Source organism: Rhinoderma darwinii, chromosome 1 (genome assembly GCF_050947455.1).
Source record: "Rhinoderma darwinii isolate aRhiDar2 chromosome 1, aRhiDar2.hap1, whole genome shotgun sequence".
Classification (NCBI taxonomy): domain Eukaryota; kingdom Metazoa; phylum Chordata; class Amphibia; order Anura; family Rhinodermatidae; genus Rhinoderma; species Rhinoderma darwinii.
The window spans coordinates 322,625,382-322,648,201 of record NC_134687.1 but is presented as its reverse complement, the minus strand read 5'-3'; the positions used below and the strand labels follow the sequence as shown (position 1 = coordinate 322,648,201).

The window sequence follows — 22,820 nt, the reverse complement described above, 5'->3', positions numbered from 1 at the left end:
TAACGGACAGGAACAGCGATCGCGCTGTTACAGGAGCCTGTAAAATGACATTATACTGCAATACATTAGTATTGCAGTATATTGTACCAGCGACCTAATGATCGCTCGGGACTTTTGGGAGGTTTCCACTGTTTTGGTACCTCAGGGGCTTTGCATATGCGACATGACACCCGAAAACCATTCCAGCTAAATTTGAGCTCCAAAAGCCAAATATTGTTCCTTCCCTCCTGAGTCCTGCCTTGGGTCCAAACAGCAGTTTATTACCACATATGGTGCATTGCTGAAATCAGGACAAATTGCTTTACAAATTTTGGGGTGATTTTTCTCCTTTATTCATTGTAAAAATTAAACATTTCTATGTTTTTTCAGAAAAAAGTAGATTTTCATGGCCTAATTCCACTAAATTCAGCAAAAAATGGGGTCAAAATGCTAACTATACCCCTAGAAAAATTCCTTGAGGGGTGTAGTCTTCAAAATGGGGTCAGTTTTGGGGGGATTCCCCTGTTTTGCTCCCTCCAGGGCGTTGCAAACGCGATATGGCACTGAAAACCAATCCAGCAAAATCTGCACTTCAAAATCCAAATGGTGCTCCTTCCCTTCTGAGCTCTGCCGTGGGTCCAAACGGCAGTTTAGTACCACATATGGGGTATTGGCGTAATCGGGAGAAGTAGCTTTACAAGTTTTGGGGTGCTTTTTAATCTTTATTCCTTGCAAATATTATTTTTTTTAATATTTTTTTCAGAAAACAGTAGATTTTCACAGACATACTCCAATAAATATAGCAAAAGACCTGTGGGGTCAAGATGCTAACTATACCCCTAGATAAATTCCTTGAGGTGTGTAGTTTCCAAAACCGTCTCACTTTTGGGGGATTTCCACTGTTTTGGCACCACAAGACCTCTTCAAACCTGACATGGTGCCTAAAATATATTCTAAAAAAAGGAGGCCCCAAAATCCACTAGGTGCTCCTTTGCTTCTGAGGCCGGTGTTTCAGTAAATTAGCGCACTAGGGCCACATGTGGGATATTTCTAAAAACTGCAGAATCTGGGCAATAAATATTGAGTTGCATTTCTCGGGTAAAACCTTCTGTGTTACAGAAAAAAATGTATTACAAATGAATTTCAGCAAAAAAAAGAAAATTTGTAAATTTCACCTGTACTTTGCTTTAATTCCTGTGAAGCGCCTAAAGGGTTAAGAAACTTTCTGAATGCTGTTTTGAAGGGGTGCAGTTTTTAATATGGGGTGATTTATGGGGTCTATCTAGTACATAAGGCCCTCAAAGCCACTTCAGAACTGAACTCGTCCCTGTAAATATAGCCTTTTGAAATTTTCTTGAAAATGTGAGAGATTGCTGCTAAAGTTCTAAGCCGTGTAACGTCCTAGAAAAATAAAATAATGTTCAAAAAACAATGCAAATATATAGTAGACACATGGAATATGTAAAATAGTAACTATTTTCGTGGTATTACTATCTGTTTTACAAGCAGATACATTTAAAATGAGAAAAATCATAATTTTTGCAAATTTTCTCTAAATTTTGGTGTTTTTCACAAATAAGCAATTAATTTATTGATCAAATTTTTCCACTAACATAAAGTACAATATGTCACGAGAAAACAATCTCCGAATCGCTTGGATAGGCAAAAGCACTCCAGAGTTATTAACACATAAATTGACACATGTCCGATTTGAGAAAATGGGGCTGGTCATGAAGGTCAAAATGAGCACGGTCTTGAAAGGGTTAAAATTCCGTTTCATGTACAGTTAATTAAATGTAGTATTTTTACAATCTTTTTTTGCTTTTCTATATAACACATGGCAGAATTGATTCTCTGTTTGGATGACTTTAAAGAGACTCTGTCACCACATTATAGGTGCCCTGTCTCCTACATAAGGAGATCGGCGCTGTAATGTAGGTGACAGTAATGCTTTTTATTTAAAAAAACGATCTTTTTTCACAACGTTAGGAGCGATTTTAGTTTATGCTAATGAGCTTTCTTAATGCCCAAGTGGGCGTACTTTTACTTTCAACCAAGTGGGCGTTGTACAGAGGAGTGCATGACGCTGACCAATCAGCATCATGCACTCCTCTCCATTCATTTACACTGCACTAGCGATGCAGTTATATCACTATGTGCAGCTACATACACAAGCCCTAACATTACTACAGTGTCCTGATAATGAATACACATGACCATCCAGCCTGGACGTCATGTGTACTCAGAATCCTGACACTTCTGAATCTTTTCTGTGAGATTTACAGCAACGGATACGAAATCTCGTTTACCTCGTAATCTCGCGAGATTTCGTATCCGTTGCTGTAAATCTCACAGAAAAGATTCCGAAGTGTCAGGATTCTGAGTACACATGACGTCCAGGCTGGATGGTCATGTGTATTCATTATCAGGACACTGTAGTAATGTTAGGGCTTGTGTATGAGGCTGCACATAGCGATATATCTATATCGCTAGTGCAGTGTAAATGAATGGAGAGGAGTGCATGATGCTGATTGGTCAGCGTCATGCACTCCTCTGTACAACGCCCACTTGGTCGAAAGTAAAAGTACGCCCACTTGGGCATTAAGAAAGCTCATTAGCATAAACTAAAATCGCTCCTAACGTTGTGAAAAAAAGATCGGTTTTTTAAATAAAAAGCATTACTGTCACCTACATTACAGCGCCGATCTCCTTATGTAGGAGACAGGGCACCTATAATGTGGTGACAGAGTCTCTTTAAAGGGTTTATGATAATTGCATGTGAAACCAATTCTTTTCAGGCTCAGATGAAACTGAAGCATGCACAGCAGGAACTGAAAACCAAGCAGACCGAGGTAAAGAAGATGGACAGTGGCTACAAGAAAGACAATGAGACGTTTGAGGTGGTTAAGAAAAACAAGGAGAACCTTGAAACGGAAATGAAGAAACTCGGCTATGAAGGTATGAGATCTTCTTTATTAATTTGACACTGATAGGTCAGTATGATTTTCAATTTTGATCTGTTATTTTTGGATAACTAGATAAGATTTTAAATATGAAAATTATCTCACATTTAGATGGAAAAGAGGAGAAGCTTTTGGAAAATCGTAGGGAGTTATCTAGGAATGTTGGGCGTCTTAGGGAGACCTATGAGTCGCTGATGGCTCGATATTCCAACCTTCGCTTTGAATACAGGTATTCCACAACACTGTAGTCATGGGTAGAAGTGTTTTCAGATCTATTAATCATGTTAAATTATTTTGCCATGATATATCTTTATGCACATTGGCAATTGAGCCTTAGCTCCGTGTACGCAGCTTCATGAATGTTTATGTGAAATAGCACGACCACTGCCTGTAGTTGCTGTCCCATTATATAAACTGTACCAAGTATTGTCAGCTTGTATATTATACTTGCAGTACTCCGTTAAGTTGTGGAATTGTAGTAGTTCACCACCTCTGCATTATCGGATTGATCACTCTCCGTTCTTAAAATAGTGGTATACTAGGGGACTCTTGTATATTCAATCCCCTAATATATAGGTATTGGTTCTCCAAAGGTAAATGCACACTTAACATTTGAAGAAGGTTTTATTAGATATGCACTCTGTTGTCCCCATATATCAGTGGTTTCCAACCTTGAGAACTGTCCAGGGGTGCCACGACACTGCGCTCATCCTCTGCCATAAGTAAAATGCTTTTGCTTGGAGCAGACGTGACGCACGCACGTCTGCTACAATTTCTGCCCCCGACACTTACTACTTCAACCTAAGCTTATAGCAGACGTGAAGCACGCACGTCTGCTACCAGTACCGCTCAGGACTTCCCGCCAGAAGAGCCTGACGGAGGGAGAGAAGCCATTAACACTGCGGTCCTGGGCAGCGTAAGTATTCCAGCAGTAAGAACACTTTTTTTTTTTTTTTGTGCCGTTACAATCCCATCTCTATGATGGGGGTCTGATGGTCACTTTACTGGTGCGGCGCCTGATGGTCACTTTACGGGGTAGGGTGCTGATGGTCTTTGAGCGGTTTTGTACCTCTGACCTCCCAGGGAGGCCGAAAAAAACCTGTGGCGCTCGTTTGGGGTGCTTTTTGCAGTTTTTGCATCCGCTTCAACAGCTTAAAAATATACAGGCAAAAAACACTCCTTACAAGAAACGCTGTGTGAACGTACCCTAAGAGAGTAGTGCTTGTTTAGCCGTTCTTTTTTTTGTCTTTTTGTAAACAATTTTTGGCAGGGGTGCCTCGAGCCTGAAAAGGTTATGTAATAGATCTTTTAGAGTAATGTTCAAGTTGCATTAATATTGTCAAAAGATTGAGTTTAGGCTGAAGTATCTTTTGTATGTTTTGTCTTAAAAGAGACCCAGAAAAGAATTGGGATAAAAACCGTGTAAAGGGTCTTGTAGCCTCACTGATCTCTGTGAAAGACATTTCTACTGCAACAGCCTTAGAAGTGGTGGCTGGAGGTCGGCTGTACAATGTTGTGGTTGATTCAGAGGTAACTCGCTTATACTATAACTTTCATTTTAAGAAGAATAAATAGGTGCATATGAATAACATCCTGTATACTTTAGGTTACAGGTAAAAAATTGCTGGAAAAAGGAGAGTTAAAGCGGAGACTTACTATCATTCCCCTTAATAAAATTTCTGCACGCCGTGTCGGAGACAATACCATTAATGTTGCAAAAAATCTGGTATGTATTTGTTTAAAGAGGCTCTGTTACCACATTATAAGTGTCCTATCTCCTACATAAGGAGATCGGTTCTGTAATGTAGATGACCGCAATGCTTTTTATTTAGAAAAACAATCTATTTTTACCACATATTCCATAGAGCAACATACAACAGAGCAAGCGTAATCTCGCGAGATCTCGCTGTAAATGATAGGTTACAGCGAGATTACGCTTGCTCTGCTGTAACTACCACAGAAACGTTAGCGAAGTGTCGGGATTGTGAATAGACAACCTGTCCTGGCTGGAAGGAATGTCTATTCACGGTCTATTTACTGTCTAAACACTTCAGTATCGTTAATGTGTTAGTATAAGACAGCACATACTGATCTAGCAGAATCCCTATGCGCTGACTAAATGAATGGAGAGAAGTGCATGACGCTGATTGGTCACTGATTGGTCATCGTCATACACTCCTCTGTACAACGCCCACTTGGTCTAAAGTAAAAACACGCCCAGTTGGGCATTAAGAAACTAATTAGCATAAATCTAAAATCGCTCCTAACGTGGTGAAAATAGTTTTTCTAAATAAAAAGCACTGCGGTCACCTACATTATAGCACCGATCTCCTTATGTAGGAGATCGGACACTTATAATGTGGTGACAGAGTCTCTTTAAAGCCAAGGCAGAAATATGTTAAAATAAATTGAGGTTATGTGAAATCTGGTCTAGACAAACAATTTTTATTTTTTTCCTCTGCTCTCTTTTGGTGTAGGTTGGAGCCAACAATGTACACCTTGCTCTTACATTGGTTGGATATGAGTCAGAGCTGCAAAAAGCTATGGAATATGTGTTTGGAACCACATTGGTTTGTGACACCCTGGACAATGCTAAGAAGGTGACCTTTGACAAACGAGTGTTAACCAAAACTGTAACCCTTGGAGGGGATACTTTTGATCCGCAAGGAACACTTAGTGGAGGTAACAATATTCAGTATAATGCTTTTATACTAGAACCTATATATAGGGCATACATATGCATCATTTTACATGATAAATCCTCCCAAGTAACACAACTGTACTCCTACTATATAATATAACACCAAAAACCAGAGCCCACAGAGTCTTTAAAGAGGCTCTGTCACCAGATTCTCAAACCCCTATCTCCTATTGCATGTGATCGGCGCTGCAATGTAGATAACAGTAAAGTTTTTTGTTTTTTTTAAAAAAAACGTTCATTTTTGGCCAAGTTATGAGCTATTTTATATATATATATATATGCAAATGAGCTTTGAAATGGACAACTGGGCGTTTTTTTTCGTTATGTCCAACTGGGCGTGTATTGTGTTTTTAACTGGGCGTGTTTACGTGTATGATGCTGACCAATCAATGACCAGTCAGCGTCATACACTCCTCTCCATTTATTTACACAGCAGCGATGTGCAGCCACGTACACAGAGATTAACGTCAATCAAGTGTCCTGATAATGAATACACATGACCTCCAGCCTGGACGTCGTGTATTCAGAATCCTGACACTTCTGAATCTTTTCTGTGAGATTTCCAGCAAGTGAAACGAAATCTCGTTTACCTCCGTAATCTCGCGAGATTTCGTTTCCCTTGCTAGAAATCTCACAGAAAAGATTCAGAAGTGTCAGGATTCTGAATACACATGACGTCCAGGCTGGATTTCATGTGTATTCATTATCAGGACACTTGATTAACGTTAATCTCTGTGTATGTGGCTGCACATCGCTGCTGTGTAAATCAATGGAGATGAGTGTATGATGCTGACTGGTCACTGATTGGTCAACGTCATACACGTAAACACGCCCAGTTAAAAACACAATACACGCCCAGTTGGACATAACGAAAAAAAAAAACGCCCAATTGTCCGTTTCAAAGCTCATTTGCATAAATATAAAATTGCTCATAACTTGGCCAAAAATGAACGTTTTAAAAAAAATAAAAATAACGTTACTGTTCTCTAAATTGCAGCGCCGATCACATGCAATAGGAGATAGGGATGTGAGAATCTGGTGACAGAGCCTCTTTAAGTTAAATGTCAAAAAACAATCTTTTTATTCCATAAATTACAATAATTACATATACACAATATTAAAAAAGAATCACAGATAACCAGAAGATCGCCAAGGAAAAGTAAGTATTCAGCAGATATTTGGTTATACCAGAACAGATATTTATATAGGCCACAAAAAAGTGCATAGTGCAAAAAAGAAGTCAAGCGGAATATAAGACATGTATTTAGGCCTGTATTATTAACGGTCACTATGAAGAATCCAGTATAGAGCATATGGATCTATTGCCTTTTGATTTACAACTAGCGATCCTAAAGAGCAAAAAGTTTTCAGGGGAAATCTAAAATTGAGAGTGGAGTACTGACCCATGTGGCTGGAACTCAGGATTGGCGACCTGCCCCAACGCGTTTCGGCTTCCGCCTTCGCCAGACAGGCTCTTGTTTTTGGTGTTATAATGCTTTTATACGACGTTGGGGCAAAAAGAGAACTACTGTCATTGTGTGTTTACTTAAATTAAGGAATTTTAACTCTCCTTTCTATAATGAACGGCGATGTGAATTAATTTTCAGTCGTGCTGCATCTGATAAGACTATATTACACAGTAGTTGTGTTTTTTTCCTCTTAGGTGCTCGTTCCCAGGCCCCATCTGTGTTATCCAAAGTACAGGAGATCAAAGATGTCCAGGATGAATTGAAAGCAAAGGAGGCAGAGCTTCAGACAGTGGAAAAACAACTGGCTTCCCTAAAGATTACAGCTGAAAGGTACAGTAAGAAATTCAGCCAAACTTCGATGCCCTAACCTAAGAGTTGGCGGCTCAGTGAGGTCTTTAACCAATCGCTTCCAAGTTGCTTTGCGGTAAATCTAATATGACATGACTCCGTTGTCAGCTGGTGGACGAAGCTGCTAAATTGGGTAGAACCCCTGATATTCCATTGATTAGTATCTATTTTGATACACAGATGAAATACTGGGGTACCACAGTGTGAATTATCTTAAGAAAATAACCATCACACAATTATAAATGTATTTATTATATTTATATTCTAATATGTAGAACATTTTGGTCTTTAAATGGGTTTCCCAGAATTAGAAAAACATGGCGACTGTCATAAAAAATGTGTGGTATTACATTTCCGCTGGTATTGCAGCTTGGCTCCATTGAAACGAAAGCAGACACAACCCATGGGCGGGTGTGGCACGGTTTCTGGAATAAAGCTGCCATGTGTTTCTAATCCTTGACAACTTTTAAGGGTCTGCACACTAAAATAAAACCTGGTAGCAACAGGAAAGTTAGAATCGTCTTTAAAACTATGCAGGAGACTTTGTGGGCAGTAAGGAGCTTGCAATCCCAGTCTTAAGACATTATAATTTGATTGAACATTAATGGGGTTGTCCAACTTATTTTTTTCGTCCCCCTGATTAGGGGTGTCACGATACCAGAATTTGGAGTTCGATATCGATACTTCATGTAGTATTGCGATACTCGATACCAAAACGATACTTTTGCCGGCAATAAAAAAAATACCGACATTTTTGTGTATCTTATGCATTGAGATTTTTTTATTTTATTTAACCCCTTAATGACCAGCCTATTTTGGACCTTATTGACCAAGCTATTTTTTACGTTTTTCAATCATCGCATTCCAAGAGCTATAACCTTTTTATTTTTGCGTCGACATAGCTGTATAAGGTCTTGTTTTTTGCGGGACAAGTTGTATTTTTTAATAGCACCATTTTTAGGTACATATTATTTATTGATTTAACTTTTATTAACTTTTTTTTGAGGGGGAATAGAAAAAAATCTGACATTTCGCCACTCTTTTTTTGCGTCCTAAATCTACGCCGTTTACCGTGTGGTATAAATAACACAATAACTTTATTCAGCGGGTTGTTACGATTGCAACGATACCAAATTTGTATAGTTTTTGTATGTTTTACTACTTTTACACCGCTTTTTTTCAAAATTATTTGTTTTTGTGTCTCCATATTTGAAGAGCCGCAACGTTTTTATTTTTTCGCCGATGCGGTTGTATGAGGGCTTTTTTTTTGCGGGACGACTTGTAGTTTTTATTGGTACCATTTTGGAGTAGATGCGACTTTTTGATCACTTTCTATCACATTTTTTTAAAGTCAGTATTCACAGAAAACAGCAATTTTTCCATCGTTTTTTATTAATTTTTTTACGGCGTTCACCGTGCGGGTTAAATAATGTAATAGATTTATAGTCGGGGTCGTTACGGACGCGGCGATACCAAATATGTGTAACTTTTTAACTTTATTTTGTTTTTTTAATAGTAAACCATTTTCTAAGGGGAAAAGCTGGGTTTTTCATTTTTTTTCAAATTTTTTTTAAGATTTACTTTATTAAACTTTTTTTACACTTTTTTTACTAGTCCCATTAGGGGACTATAATATGCAATTCTGCGATCGCATTTATAATACACTGCAATACTTTTGTATTGCAGTGTATTACTGCCTGTCCGTTTAACACGGACAGGCATCTGCTAGGTCATGCCTGCGGCATGATCTAGCAGGCATTTACTACAGGCAGACCTGGGGGCCTTTATTAGACCCCCGGCTGCCATTAGAGACACAGACGCTCGGCGATCGTATCGCCGGGTGTCGGTGGGAGAGAGAGGGAGCTATTGAGCACCGCATCTGAGGGGTTAGACGTGTGAGATCGATACTAATATCGATCTCACACGGCAGAGCAGGGACACTCCCAGCCCTCCGCTGCCTCTTCCAGCCGAGAGCAGGGAGATTTGACAGCTCCCTGCTCTGTTTACTTATTCCGATGCCGCGACGTAAAAAGTCTATGGCATCGGAATAAGGCCCATTAGTGACCGACGTAGAAACACGATGGGCCGGTCACTAACGGGTTAACACAATTTTTTTTTACTTAGAAACTTTAATGTGCTGGCATATATCTATATGCCAGGACCTTAGCCTGTGTACGGATAGTACACAGGCAGTTGTTAGGACATACCCAAGTATGCCCTCACAGGAAATATGGTTAGACAGCCCCCCTTCAATGGACCCTGGGCTGTCTGCCCATATATGGGAAGTCCCTTGATCGCGTCACAGGGATTCCCTGTGACGCGATCCAAAGGGCAACCCCCTTCTCATTTTCCCCTTGAATGCTGCGGTCAGCTTTGTTCGCAGCATTCAGGGGAATAGCAACGGAGATTAGGTTTCTCTGAGCTTTGCCGTTAGAGCGGAGCTGCGGCTGTGTAATACAACCATTGCCCCGCTCCTGACAATAAGTGTGTGCGTGCGGTCAGCATGAACTGATGCGGCCGCCGCTGCACTAATGAGCGGCGGCGCAGGCATTGAAGACAGAACATGGAGGTGTTTTGCAGTGCGCCAGCCATGTTCTGTTTTCAGTGCCGCCGCTCATTAGTGTAGCGCCGGCTGCATCACATCATGCTGACAGCGCACGCGCTTGTCAGAACTCAAGAGCGAGGCAATGTCTATCTCACAGCCACAGCACAGCTTAGTATCGAAATACATGAAATAACGGTATTGAACCGTTTGAGGGTGCACGGCATCGAAACGGTATCAACGTTTCGATGCATCGTGCAACCCTACCCCTGATAGCAATCAGTAACTTTCATAGGATATTATACAGCAATAATGAGCAGTGTAGCTGTGAATCCAGCACTGGGATGAGACGGAAACGCTTACCAGAAATCTGCAGCATGTCTGTGCGTATCTTTCTCCCTCTACGACTCTACCTCTCTCCATAGACTTGTATGGGCAGCATGTCTATTTCTGTCTCTGCTCCCGTCTCCTGCTTCCCCCTCCCTCTGCATAGACTTGCAAGGACAACTTGTCTGTGCCTGCCTCTCTCTCTCTGCTCCCTCCTCGTCCCCCTCTCTCTCTCTGCTCCCTCCTCGCCCCCTCTCTATAGACTTGTATTGGCAGGCAGCAAAGAGACACACCCTTACCTTGTGCAGTTCGTCTGTAGCTAGGGAAGGATTTTGCTTGACAACGGGGTGGACAGCAGATAACAGGAAGGGAGACCTGGATAAAACAACAAAATATTAACTAAGTAAATCACAAAGCTGAACTAAATCAGATATACTATTAGATTAGTATTAGTGTCCATTGAATGCTAGAAATCAGAAATTTACTGTGCTTGCATAATTCTTGATAAAAAAAAAATGTAAATCTAAATGACTAACTTATTATCATAATGCAAAAGCGGGGTAATTGAAGAAAAGTATTGGTGTTTTGGTGCATATTAGTTTTTATTAAAAGTTATTTTTACTTTTTGCGATACGGCTGCTCTGTATCTTGTATACAGAACAGCAATATCGTTCGATGAATCCTGTACATGTCAGGTCTGCGGGACTGACGGGTTCAGTGTCCTGCGTGTCTCTGACACGGCAGGCTCCACCTGTTATCCATCACATCGGCGTTCATAACTTAAATGTGATAAATAACCACTCGATCCTCTCCGTGTCAGAGACGCGCAGGACCAACTGACACTGAACCAGTCAGTCCTGCGGACCTGACGGGTACAGGATTCAGCGAACTATACAGCTGCGTCTGTATACAGGATACAGAGCAGCTGTATATCAAAAAGTAAAAAGAATCTTTAATAAAAACTAATGTGCACCAAACACTTTCTATTTAAAAAAAATTACTTTCATAGGTTTATATAGCGTTTAAATGTTATGTTGTTCAGCTTATGACATTTGTCTTTTTTACAGGTATCGACAGTTAAAACAACAATGGGAGATGAAGTCTGAGGAAGCTGATCTCCTTCAAACTAAATTACAGCAAAGTTCCTATCACAAACAGCAAGAAGAATTGGAACAGCTTAAACAAACTATTGGTGAGAATTATTATCATTTTTTTTTAAACTAGGAGTGGATTTTAAAGGATTGGCATAAACAAGGACTCTGTTCATTTTTTTTTTTTTTTTTTTTAAATATCCACTCCTTGTTTTGTACATTGGTTTTGTTTCTCTAAGTCCCAGAAACCGGCCAGGGCAATTTCTGGTGCGCCACGCGTGTGTCCCCCCCCCCCCCCCCACCCCCTTTAGGAGAATTGAAGTATTAATATATGGTTGTCTAAGTGGGAGCTCCACTTTGCAGCGCTTCTCTATGGCATCCATATGCCATATTGGGGGAATGATGGGCAGACCCTTTCAGGCCCCAGTGACTTCAAACAATTTACAGATGAGTGTGTCCAGTCAGCAATCTTGGACATGTATAAGTATGCCTTAAAGTGTCACTGCACCTTTGCTCTCTTACCCATCCGGCATGGAGAGAATCTAGGAGGTAGAAAATTCAATCGGACCTGTGCACAAAATGCCTTGGGTGTCTCACGGTTGCTTTGTCAACTGTACTGCCCATTGTGCGCTATCATCTCTTTATGCCCCATGTGAGATCAGGTGGGAGAGCAAAGGTGCAGGGACATTATGCCCCATGTGAGATCAGGTGGCAGAGCAAAGGTGCAGTGACATTATGCCCCATGTGAGATCAGGTGGGAGAGCAAAGTTGCAGTGACGTTTGAAAAAAAAAAATAATCTGATACTAGTCTTCATTTGCAGGACAACATTCTTTCAATTATTTATTTTGAAATGTAAAAATTTAAAGGAATGGCTTTTCCCAATGATAGATGAATGTGAAGAAACACTGAAGAAAACCAAGGAGGTCCAGAAAAAAGCAGAAGAAAAATATAAAGTGCTTGAGCATAAGATGAAAAACGCAGAAGCTGAACGGGAGAAAGAACTGAAGGAAGCTCAACAGAAATTGGATGCATCAAAAAAGAAAGCAGATGCCTCAAATAAGAAAATGAAAGAAAAGCAGCAGGTTGGTGCCACATTCTTAAAATATAGGAAGGAACGTTAACGACCGGCGTATAGCGTTTTTACGGCAGCCGTTCAGGGTAGTTCTTCTGAAGTGCCGCCTTTTCACAGCAGCACTTCAGAATTTTTCCTGCATCGGGCGGGGTGCTCCTGAAGCCCAGACTGTTATCAACATCCTCTGGCTTCACGACAACGATCGTAGACCACTAGCGTCTCCAATCATGTTTAACCCCTCAGATTCGGCGGTCAATAGCGACCGCCGCATCGGAGTGGTTTTAGAAGGAGGGGGCTCCCTATCTCACCCGACTGGCACCACCCGCAATGCAATCCCGTTACAAAATACTTTTATTATGAAAAAAAAGTTTCACATATTTGGTATCGCCGTATCCGTAACGACCCAAACTATAAAACTATTACATTTCTTAACCCGCACGGTGAACGCCGTAAAAAATAAAATAAAAAACAATGCCAGAATTGCTGTTTTCTGTTCATTCTGCCTTCAAAATATGTTTATAAAGTGATCAAAAAGTCACATGTACCAACTGTGCCAATAAAAACTACAAGTCGTCCCGCAAAATAAGAAAAACATACAGCTACATGGGTGGAAAAATGAAAACGTTATGGCTCTTTCCCTCTTTAGCCACTTTTGACCTTCCTGACAGAGCCTCGTTTTTCAAATCTGACATGTTTCACTTTATGTGGTAATAACTTCGTAATGCTTCTACCTATCCAAGCAATACATTCAGTATTTAATTGTGAAAAACACCGAAATTTTGCATAAAATTAGCATTTTTCTAAATTTGAAATGTATCTGCTTGTAAGACAGGCAGTTATACCACACAAAATTGTTGCTAATTAACATCCCCGTATGTCTACTTTAGATTGGTATCGTTTTTTGAACATCCTTTTATTTTTCTATGACCTCACAAGGCTTAGAACTTTAGCAGGAATTTCTCACATTCTCAAGAAAATTTAAAAAGGCCATTTTTACAGGGGCAGTTCAGTTGTGAAGTGTCTTTGAGGGCCATATATGTCAGAAACCCCCTATAAGTCACCCCATTTTAAAAACTTCACCCTTCAAAGTATTCAAAACAGGATATAGAAAGTTTCTTAACCCTTTAGATGTTTCACAGGAATTAAAGCTAATTAGAAGTGAAATTTAGACTTATTTTTTTTAAGACATTCATTTTTAATCCCATTTTTTTTGTAACCCAGTAAGCTTTACCAAAGAAACGCAACTCAATATTTATTGTAGAGTAGAAAAAGTTGATCCAGCGCTGGAGGAGTGTTTTAAAAAGGAACGTATTCCCAATTTTATTCGTATCAAGACATATAAAAATTCGGTAACAGGCAGGCTTGGTGAATGACAGCCATGACTAAGAGCACTTGACGTGCTTGAAACGCGTAGGCTCACTACACCTACCGATTGCTGCCTTGATACCAAGTCTGCCTGTTACCGAATTTTTATATGTCTTGATACGAATAAAATTGGGAATATGTTCCTTTTTAAAACACTCCTCCAGCGCTGGATCAACTTTTTCTACACTATTATCTACCGTGGACCGTTGCGGAGACCCGAGCGAAGCAGGAGTGTCAGGCGTTGGGCTGGTGAGCTGGAGGTTTCCTCCCCTTGTTCTACTCAAAATTTATTGCCCTGGTTCTGCAGATTTAGGAAATATCCCACATATGGCCCTAGTGTGCTTATGGACTGAAGCACCGGCCTCAGAAACAAAGGAGCAGTTAGAGAATTTTGGGGCCTCCTTTTTATTGGAATATATTTTAGGCACCATGTCCGGTTTGAAGGGCTCTTGCGGTGCCGAAACAGTGGAAATCTCACAAAAGTGACCCCATTTGGGAAACTACACCCCTCTAAGTAAAATATTCTAGGTGTATAGTGAGCATTTTTAACCCATAGGTTTTTTCAGAAATTATTGGAAGTAGACTGTGAAAATGAAAATCTAAATTATTTTTTTTTCCAAACAAAATGTAGGTTTATCTAATTTTTTCTAATTCCCACAAGGACTAAAGGGGAAAAAGCAAAATTTGTAAAGCAATTTCTCCCGAGTAAAACTACCCCACATGTGGTAATAACCGGCTGTTTGGACACACGGCAGGGCTTAGAAGGGAAAGAGCGCCATTTGGAGCTCAAATTTAACAGTAATGGTTTGGGGAGGTCATGTCACATGTGCAAAAAACCTGAGGGGCCAAAACCGAGGAATCCTCCCAAAAAATGACCACGTTTTAGAAACTAAACCCCTTGAGGAAATTATCTAGGGGTATAGTGAGTATTTTGACCACATAGGTTTTTTGCAGAAAATATTGGAAGTAGGCACTGAAAATGAAAATCAACATATTTTCAAAGAAAATGTAGGTTTAGCTATTTTTTTCTAATTTCCACAAGAGCTAGAGGAGAAAAAGAACCCCAACATTTGTAAAGCAATTTCTCCCGAGTGAAAAAAATACCCCATAAGTGGTCATAAACGGCTGTTTGGACACACTATAGGGCTCAGAAGCACTATTTGACTTTTGGAGCTAGGATTTAGCTGGATATGTGTGTGGACGCAATGTTGCTTTTGGTATAATAAAGGGGTGAATGAAGGATGAAATTACTAATTTATGGATGTATGAAAATCGCTTTGAAAATAGTGGTAAAGTGGTAAATAGTGTATTTTCTAATTCCCCTTTTGTAACACACTATGCATTTTTTGTGTGACCTTCCCTTCTTTGCAATTTGGGGCACTTCATTGGGGAAATGTTGCCCTGGTACAATACGTGGACCATCGCTACCAGCCGATGTGCTTGGGCCCTCCCCTGCCTGGTTCCCAAATAGAAGTGCCTTGATAACCACCTCTTGAAAATTAAGGAATGACCCTGTCCGGCCTGCACATCGGGATAGCACGCAAGCGTTCTACATTGCCATCTGTACAATGCGCACGTGCGGCCACCTTTTTGTACAACGCCTTTGTTTTCCGCACGGCACTATACGGCTTCAGTACTTGATCAGAGAGATCAACCCCGCCCATGAACTTAATGTAGCCCAGGATGCAATTTGGCTAGTGGGTTACTGTGGTGGTACCTCGTTCAGGGACAGGGGTGCTGCTGCTGCCATCAATTGTGGTCAATATAAGGACATCCCTCTTGTCCTTATGTTTGAGGAACATGATGTTGTCGCTGCATAGTTCCCTGCTCTCACCCCTTCTGAGTCTTTGGCTAAGCAGTGTTTTAGGGAGGCCTCTCTGATTTTTGCGGACAGTACCGCATGCTGCAGTATTTCTGGCAGAAAGACACCTAAATAGTGGGATGCTGGTGTAGAAGTTATCCACGTAAAGGTGATAACCCTTGTACAGCAATGGGTGTATTAAATCCCACACTATTTTCCCACGAACTCCCAGGGCGGGGGCATTTTTGGGGTTCAATAATAGAGTCCTTCCCTTCGTAAACCCTAAGGCCCCATGCCCACTTCAGTTTTTTCCTTCAGGGTGCTAGCAGTTTTTCTGACGGCTAGCACACTGACCCATTCATTTCAATGGGGCCATGCACACTTCAGTTTTTTTTTTTGAAGGGTCCCGTTGCTCTGTTCCGATCCAAAGTAGAGCATGTCCTACTTTGGTCCGGGATTCCGTGACCGTGAGGCCCATGCAAGTCAATAGGGCCGTCAAAAAAACTGTAAGCACACGGAAGGCATCCGTGTGCCGTCCGTGTTTGATGGAGCCGTTGCCTAGCCACGGCCGGGCGGGCAGTAGAACAGAACAGAAATATTACACTAATCGGCAGCCACTTTTCTCTATCAATCACTGATAGAGAAAAGAGGCTGCTGATTAAAAATAAAATATCAGTTCATACTTACCCGGTCGTTGTCTTGGTGACGAGTCACTCTTCTTCCTCCAGTCCGACCTTCCAGAATGACGCGGCAGCCTGTGATTGGCTGCAGAGGCGGTCACGTGGGATGAAGCGTCATCCCTGGAGGCCAGCCTTCTGACGTCATCCTGACGTGCGTGACCGCCACTACAGCCTGTGATTGGCTGCAGCGGCGACATGGATGAAATGTCATCGCTGGAGGCCGGACAGGAGGAAAGTAAGTATGAAATTTTTTCGTTATTTTTTTTTTTTATTACATTAAAATTGTATTTTCCGAGCGCCGAGCATGGTACTGTCCAGGGTGCTGAAAGAGTTACCACCGATCAGTGCAGCCCATTAACTCTTTCAGCACCCTGGACAGTACCATGCTCGGCGCACGGAAACCGTGCACACGGCCGCTAAAACGGCCACACGGATCCGTCAAAAACGGCCGTGAAAACCGTGTCGAAAGTGTGCACGAGGGCTAAACCTGTGTGTTTACCCAGATGTACTCTCACACAGTTTGTACTATTTAATTCTATACCTTGCCCTCTTATTGGGCAGGTATTGGCGGAATTTAAGCCTCCCCTTAAAATGAACAGGGACTCGTCTATGGAAATATATTTATCGGGGGTGTACACTTGTGAAAATTTGGTGCTGAAGTGATCAATGACTGGCCTGATTTTAAATAGACTGTCAATTGTGGGGTCGTCCTGGGGCGGGCACTGTGCATTATTATAATCAAGAATTTTAAAATCGCTTCAAAGCGGTAAATTGGGGTGTTCTACAATATATCCGCACTCCAGTATTGCCTAATCTCTGACTTCCTCACTAGTCCCGTATGCAGCACAAGGCCCCAAAATGTCATCCTCTCCGCTGCATCTACAAGGGTCCATCCACCTAACAAATTATGAAGTGGCGTTTAAAAATTGTTGGGCGTACAGATTCGTCTGGGCTACCATTAAATTAACAAACTCCTCAGAGAAAGAAGACCTTGAAAGTCAATTTCGGTGAGGCCTGCAGTCTCAAAGCGAATTCCTGAGCTACCTATAAAATCCGGAATTTGGAATTTGAGTCTCAGAATTTTCGGGGGGGGGGGGGGGGGGGTAGAGTCGTATGTGCGTGCGTGCGTGTGTTTGTGTGTTTGTTTTTACTGTGTAAAAGTGGTAAAGCATACAAAATGTATACAAATTTGGTATCGTTGCAATCGTAACAACCCGCTGAATAAAGTTATTGTGTTATTTATACCACACGGTAAACGGTGTAGAATTAGGACGCGAAAAAGAGTGGCGAAATTTCAGGTTTTTTTTCTATTCTCCCCCCCCCCCCCAATAAAAGTTAATCAATAAATTATATGTACCCCAAAATGGTGCTATTAAAAAATACAACTTGTCCCGCAAAAAACAAGACCTTATACAGCTATGTCGACGCAAAAAGAAAAAAGTTATAGCTCCTGGAATGCGACGATGGAAAACCGTATAAAATGGCTTGGTCATTAAGGTTTAAAATAGGCTGGTCATTAAGGGGTTAATACCAAAGAAGGGATTGGTTTGGATCAATGATGTTTACAAAACAGATTATTCCATTTTGATGAACCTCACTCTAACAGACCCCTTGTCCTATGATCTGGGGTCTGTGGTGATCACAATGACAAAGGCTAGTGGCAGTGGCTTTTGCTCTTTAGAGTATTTGTCTTCAAAAGATGCGACCGTTTCTCTTCGATAAACACTGTAATACATTTATTGCAGGGCAGCTTCTGATACACCTGTCAATCAGCTGATATTGCTTGTGTTTGAGAATGGGTTGTTCTGCAGGAACAAACCCTTTTAAGTGTTCGGTGTATGTGAAAAAAGTTTTCGTTCACTTGCTACTTAATAACTTACTTTAGTAATCATTGATTTGTGCTCATGTTGTAGGAAGTTGATGCTCTTTTATTGGAGCTTGAGGAACTGAAAAGAGAGCAAACAAGTTACCAGCAACAAATTAAAGCTGTGGATGAAGCCATAAAAAGTTACCAGGAACAAGCAGATAGCATGGCAGCAGAAGTTGATAAAAAGAAGGTAAGTATTGTTAATTGGATACGTGTACGAATTATTATTTTTTTTTAAAATTCTATGTATTTTATTAATATTTTTAATTTTTTTGCAGGAAATAGTGAAGAAAGCACAAGAAGTACTGGCGAAACAGAAGGAAATTATCATGGGTCATGACAAAGAAATTAAGAGCAAATCAACTGAAGCTGGCAAGATGAGGGAAAGCAACAATGAAACCCAGCTCAAAATAAAGGAGCTAGAACATATCATCAGCAAGCACAAGAAAGACAGTGCTGATGCTGCAGCCAGGGTAACCATCATTGCTAAACTGCGCAATCCGTATACCGCAAAATGTGTAATGTGCTCTTTATCCCTTTCATGACCAAGGGTCAATGATGCCCGTGTCCAGGTCAAATTTTCCCTTTCTGATATGCATTTCTTTAAACAATATCTTTACAACCGCTTTGAATATCACAACTATTTTTACTTATGAGGCTTTCATTTTCTAGATTAGTTTAGTCCCATGTTTTAAATTTTTATTATGAGCAGACAAATCACAAAATTTTTTTTTTTATATAAATGTTCTCTATAATATGTGTGTGTGTGTATATATGTATATATGTGTATATGTATATATGTGTGTGTATGTATATATATATATATATATATATATATATATATATACATATACACGCACGCACGCACGCTCTGTTGGAGCTCGGTAACAATTCGTCATCTTTTCTCTCCATCACCCTGGATCGCGGTGAGGGGAGAGTGAAGAAGGCTATAAGGCTGTAGTCACACGACATGAATAAAAGAGCAGTTCGCAACGGATCAACTGTCAGGTTTTCATGGCTGTTTTACATTACAGTGTGTCTTAAAATTTTAATCCATTTCCCGGCCGTCTGACCGTTTTTAACCGCCATTTGCTATCCGTTTTTCATGGCCGTTAAAAATATAAAAAATGTATGAATTTTATTAGTTTGGTGTTTGTCATGTGGCTGGGCATTAAAAAAAACCCTCCGTGCCGCAATACCCCTGTAGATAGTGCCCACTGTGTAGATGGTGCCACAGTTCCCACTGTAGATAATGCCCACATGGTGCCACAGTTCCTACTGTAGATAGTGCCACAATACCCCTGTAGATAGTGGCACATCCCACTGTAGATAGTGCCCACATAGAATACCCTGTCAGAGTGCTCAGGGGCTCCATCTAGGAGCGGAGTCCCCGGTCATTTTTTTGCCAGCACTCTAGCTGGGGATTCCGCTCCTAGAGATTATTCCTGATGTCTCTGTCCATATATGGACAGCGACGTCAGGAATAGAGACATCAGGGACTCTGTCTAGGAGCAAAAGCCAGAGTGATCTGTCTCAGAATTCTGCTAATAGAGGGAGCTTAGGTGGCGCTATCTACAGGGAAGGGGGGTGTATTCCGGGGCTCTCAAAGCCCCAGCAGACATGAGAGTGCAGCGCTGCTTACAATGAAGCAGCACTGCACTCATTAAACCCCTTTCCAGGCTGCCAACGTTTATATATGTGACAACTGCACTGGGCATCGGCAGTTAGAAAGTATATAGTTATATGGCAGTCGTGAAGGGATTATTAGAAGTAATTTGATGTAATTTTTTTTAATACAATAAAAACTACATACAGAAAGTATAGCATTTAGTCTTATGATATAGTTATTACGAATGTTTCTGAGAGTATCTGGAACTTCTTTGTCTTCAATAAGGTTGCAAAAATGCTGAATGACTATGAGTGGATTTCTTCTGAGAAGCATCTTTTTGGCCAAGAAAACACAGCCTATGACTTCAAAACCAACAACCCCAAAGCTGCGGGCCAGAGACTACAAAAACTGCAGGAAATGAAGGAGAAGCTGGGTCGGAATGTCAACATGAGAGCAATGAATATGCTAACACAAGCAGAAGAGAAGGTAAGACCTGTTACGCAATTACGGACCCATTCGGTTCCATTGGCCGCAGACACCTTTCCGTATCGCTATGGAAGGGTGTCCGTGCCGGGAATTATGGAGCATGTCCTACTTTTCAATTTTTACGGGCCATGCTCCCATACTTAGTTAGGGAGCACGGCACGGAAATGTGGCCCGTGGCCGGCTGTGCCTGCATTCGTGGGCCATGATTACGGGCAGGGCCGTGTGCACGAGGGCTTACACTATTGAAGCATATGAACATCGTAGAGGCAGGTCCCTTAATTGACACTCCCCTCCTATAAGGGTATATTCACATGCAGCGGATTTGTTGCAGATGTTTCTACAATTAAAAATCCATTTCATACATCTGAATGGGGTCATTTTTGCAGCATGTGCATGGATTTTTGCAAACCCAATTCAGATGTATTTGTTGCTGCAGAAACTTGAGTGATTGTCCATATGGGACAGTTTCTATTGTTAAATGTATTTACCTTTCGAACACCAATTAAATAGAATTAATATAAGTAACAAATATAAATATATTGTTAACTTCTCTTGTACTAATCTTAAAAGGTACACCCCATGTTATAGTCCAGAGGTATATTCTCAATTCTGCATTCTTAAGAGCTGAAATCTCCCAGCATGCTTTCCTTTCTTAATGTCTGCACAGAGCTTGCTTTGCTGGTTTTACATTCTGGGAACTGGTGGTATTTTACACCAGACACTTTTAGTTTAATCTGGTGTACAGAGATATCTCCCCATGGATTATAGAAACTCAACTAAGCTGTATTGTACCAATAAAACGTCAAAGATTTTGTGGTTTGCGAACAAAACTGAATGGCTGAAGTAGAACTCTTCTTACAGTAGAGGGACATCACTATCCTTGAAGAGACAGTCCCCTCCGAAAAACCCCCTTAAACTACAGTAAAAGGTTCTGAATCTTTCATTTTTATCTTTTTACTTACTTGCATTCCCCCACTGTAAGCCCGCAAAAGGGCCGTGCGCTACATACTAATGCATAGCGATGACTCCGAAGCTCGGTGATAAAATGGGAAAGACTCCTAGGACTTGTCATCAGCATGCAGCGCATTGCCTGTTTGCGGGCTTCCAGTGGGCGACTGCAAGTGAGATGATAAAAATTACTGATTCGGATTAAGCGTCTTTTACGCTATTTACTGATTACTGTAGGGGGTGGTTTCGGGTGTGAGAGACCCTGTTTAATATTCAGTGTGCTCAGATCAGCTTGTCCATAGCTGAGTCAAGCTCTGTTCAGAGTCGAGGTCAGAAACTGACAATTTGAGTTTCACTCTGACATCTGTTAACTAGGAGGCCTCCGAGGTCGCTGAACAAGAGGGAGGTGATCACTTGGTCAGACCTAGTTAGATGTTCCCACATGAAGACACAATTGGGACACATTTTTTTTTTGGGCGAGAGTACTAGAAAAAAACCCGTTTAAATTAAGTGTAATTAAGTCTAAGGCTGCACGATGACTTTGGCGCGACACAGGTTGCATGGCCAAAGATCGTTGTGTTATCACAGGGTCGCATTGGCTGCACTGCAGTAATGCAAGTTAGGTTACCTCGACACGTCAGTCGCAAGAAATATAAACTTTGGGGAGTTCTTGCGACTGTCATGTTGCGGCAAAATGCAGGTCGCAACGAGACCCACATTCACTTTTCATTACTGCGATGCAGTCAGTGCAATACTGTTCTAACACCGTGATCTTTAGCCTTGCAATCTGTGTCGCGGCCAAAGTTGTCATGTCGTCCTAGCCTAAATGTGATCATGGCTAGCTGTTTTTTTAATATATTTTTCTTTTTATCCAGGGTAAGGCTGGGTTCACACAGAGTTTTTTGCATGCCGAAAATCTGCCTCAAAATTCCATTTGGAATTTTGAGGCAGATTTTGCTCTGCCTGCAAGCCGATTTTCGCTGCGTTTTTCGGCCGCGGGCAAAAAACACAGCGAAATACGTTTTCTCTGCCTCTCATTGATGTCAATGGGAGGTGAGAGACGTAAACGCACGAAGACAGGGCATGTCCCTACTTTTTCCCACTAGCAGTTTTTTCGCTCGTGGTAAAAAAAAGCCTCTGCCTCCCATTGAAATAAATGGGAGGCATCTTCGCCGGTTTTTGCTGTGTTTTCCGACGCGGTTTCCGTGTCAAAAAACTCTTCTGTGAACTGACCCTAAAATGGTAATTTGTAGTCCCTTTTACTGATTTGTTTTTCCTAATCTGGATCATGTTTTGTCTTATTTGTAAACAGAAATTATTACAATGAATGTTTCAATTTCTTCAGCATGGAATCAAATATGCAGTTGTTAATGCTGTTTTTTTAAACCAATGCCAAGGATGTATAAAAAAAGAAAGGAGATGTATACCAGTTTCCTTTTAATATTTTCTTACTTTTTGTATCCGTTTCTGGTTTTGGCATAAAAAACTGCTTCAAAACTGAATGTGTGAATCCAGCCTAATATCAAGATTTGCCCTTTCGAAACAGACATAATAATCATAGTTTTATTCCT

The 22,820-nt window shown here is 41.0% G+C and overlaps 1 protein-coding gene across 2 annotated transcripts in view; it reads left to right on the top strand.

Annotated features, from left to right (window-relative positions):
- Positions 1 to 22,820, top strand: part of SMC2 (structural maintenance of chromosomes 2) — a 52,049-nt gene that overhangs the window by 25,544 nt on the left and 3,685 nt on the right. For both annotated transcript variants that reach the window (XM_075825616.1, XM_075825615.1), the window contains 11 exons: positions 2,778 to 2,937; positions 3,054 to 3,171; positions 4,334 to 4,472; positions 4,549 to 4,668; positions 5,420 to 5,624; positions 7,307 to 7,442; positions 11,397 to 11,521; positions 12,310 to 12,503; positions 18,253 to 18,396; positions 18,485 to 18,679; positions 20,101 to 20,301. In XM_075825616.1, coding sequence (XP_075681731.1) covers positions 2,778 to 2,937; positions 3,054 to 3,171; positions 4,334 to 4,472; positions 4,549 to 4,668; positions 5,420 to 5,624; positions 7,307 to 7,442; positions 11,397 to 11,521; positions 12,310 to 12,503; positions 18,253 to 18,396; positions 18,485 to 18,679; positions 20,101 to 20,301 — 1,737 coding nt within the window. The remainder of the gene's footprint in view (positions 1 to 2,777; positions 2,938 to 3,053; positions 3,172 to 4,333; positions 4,473 to 4,548; positions 4,669 to 5,419; positions 5,625 to 7,306; positions 7,443 to 11,396; positions 11,522 to 12,309; positions 12,504 to 18,252; positions 18,397 to 18,484; positions 18,680 to 20,100; positions 20,302 to 22,820) is intronic.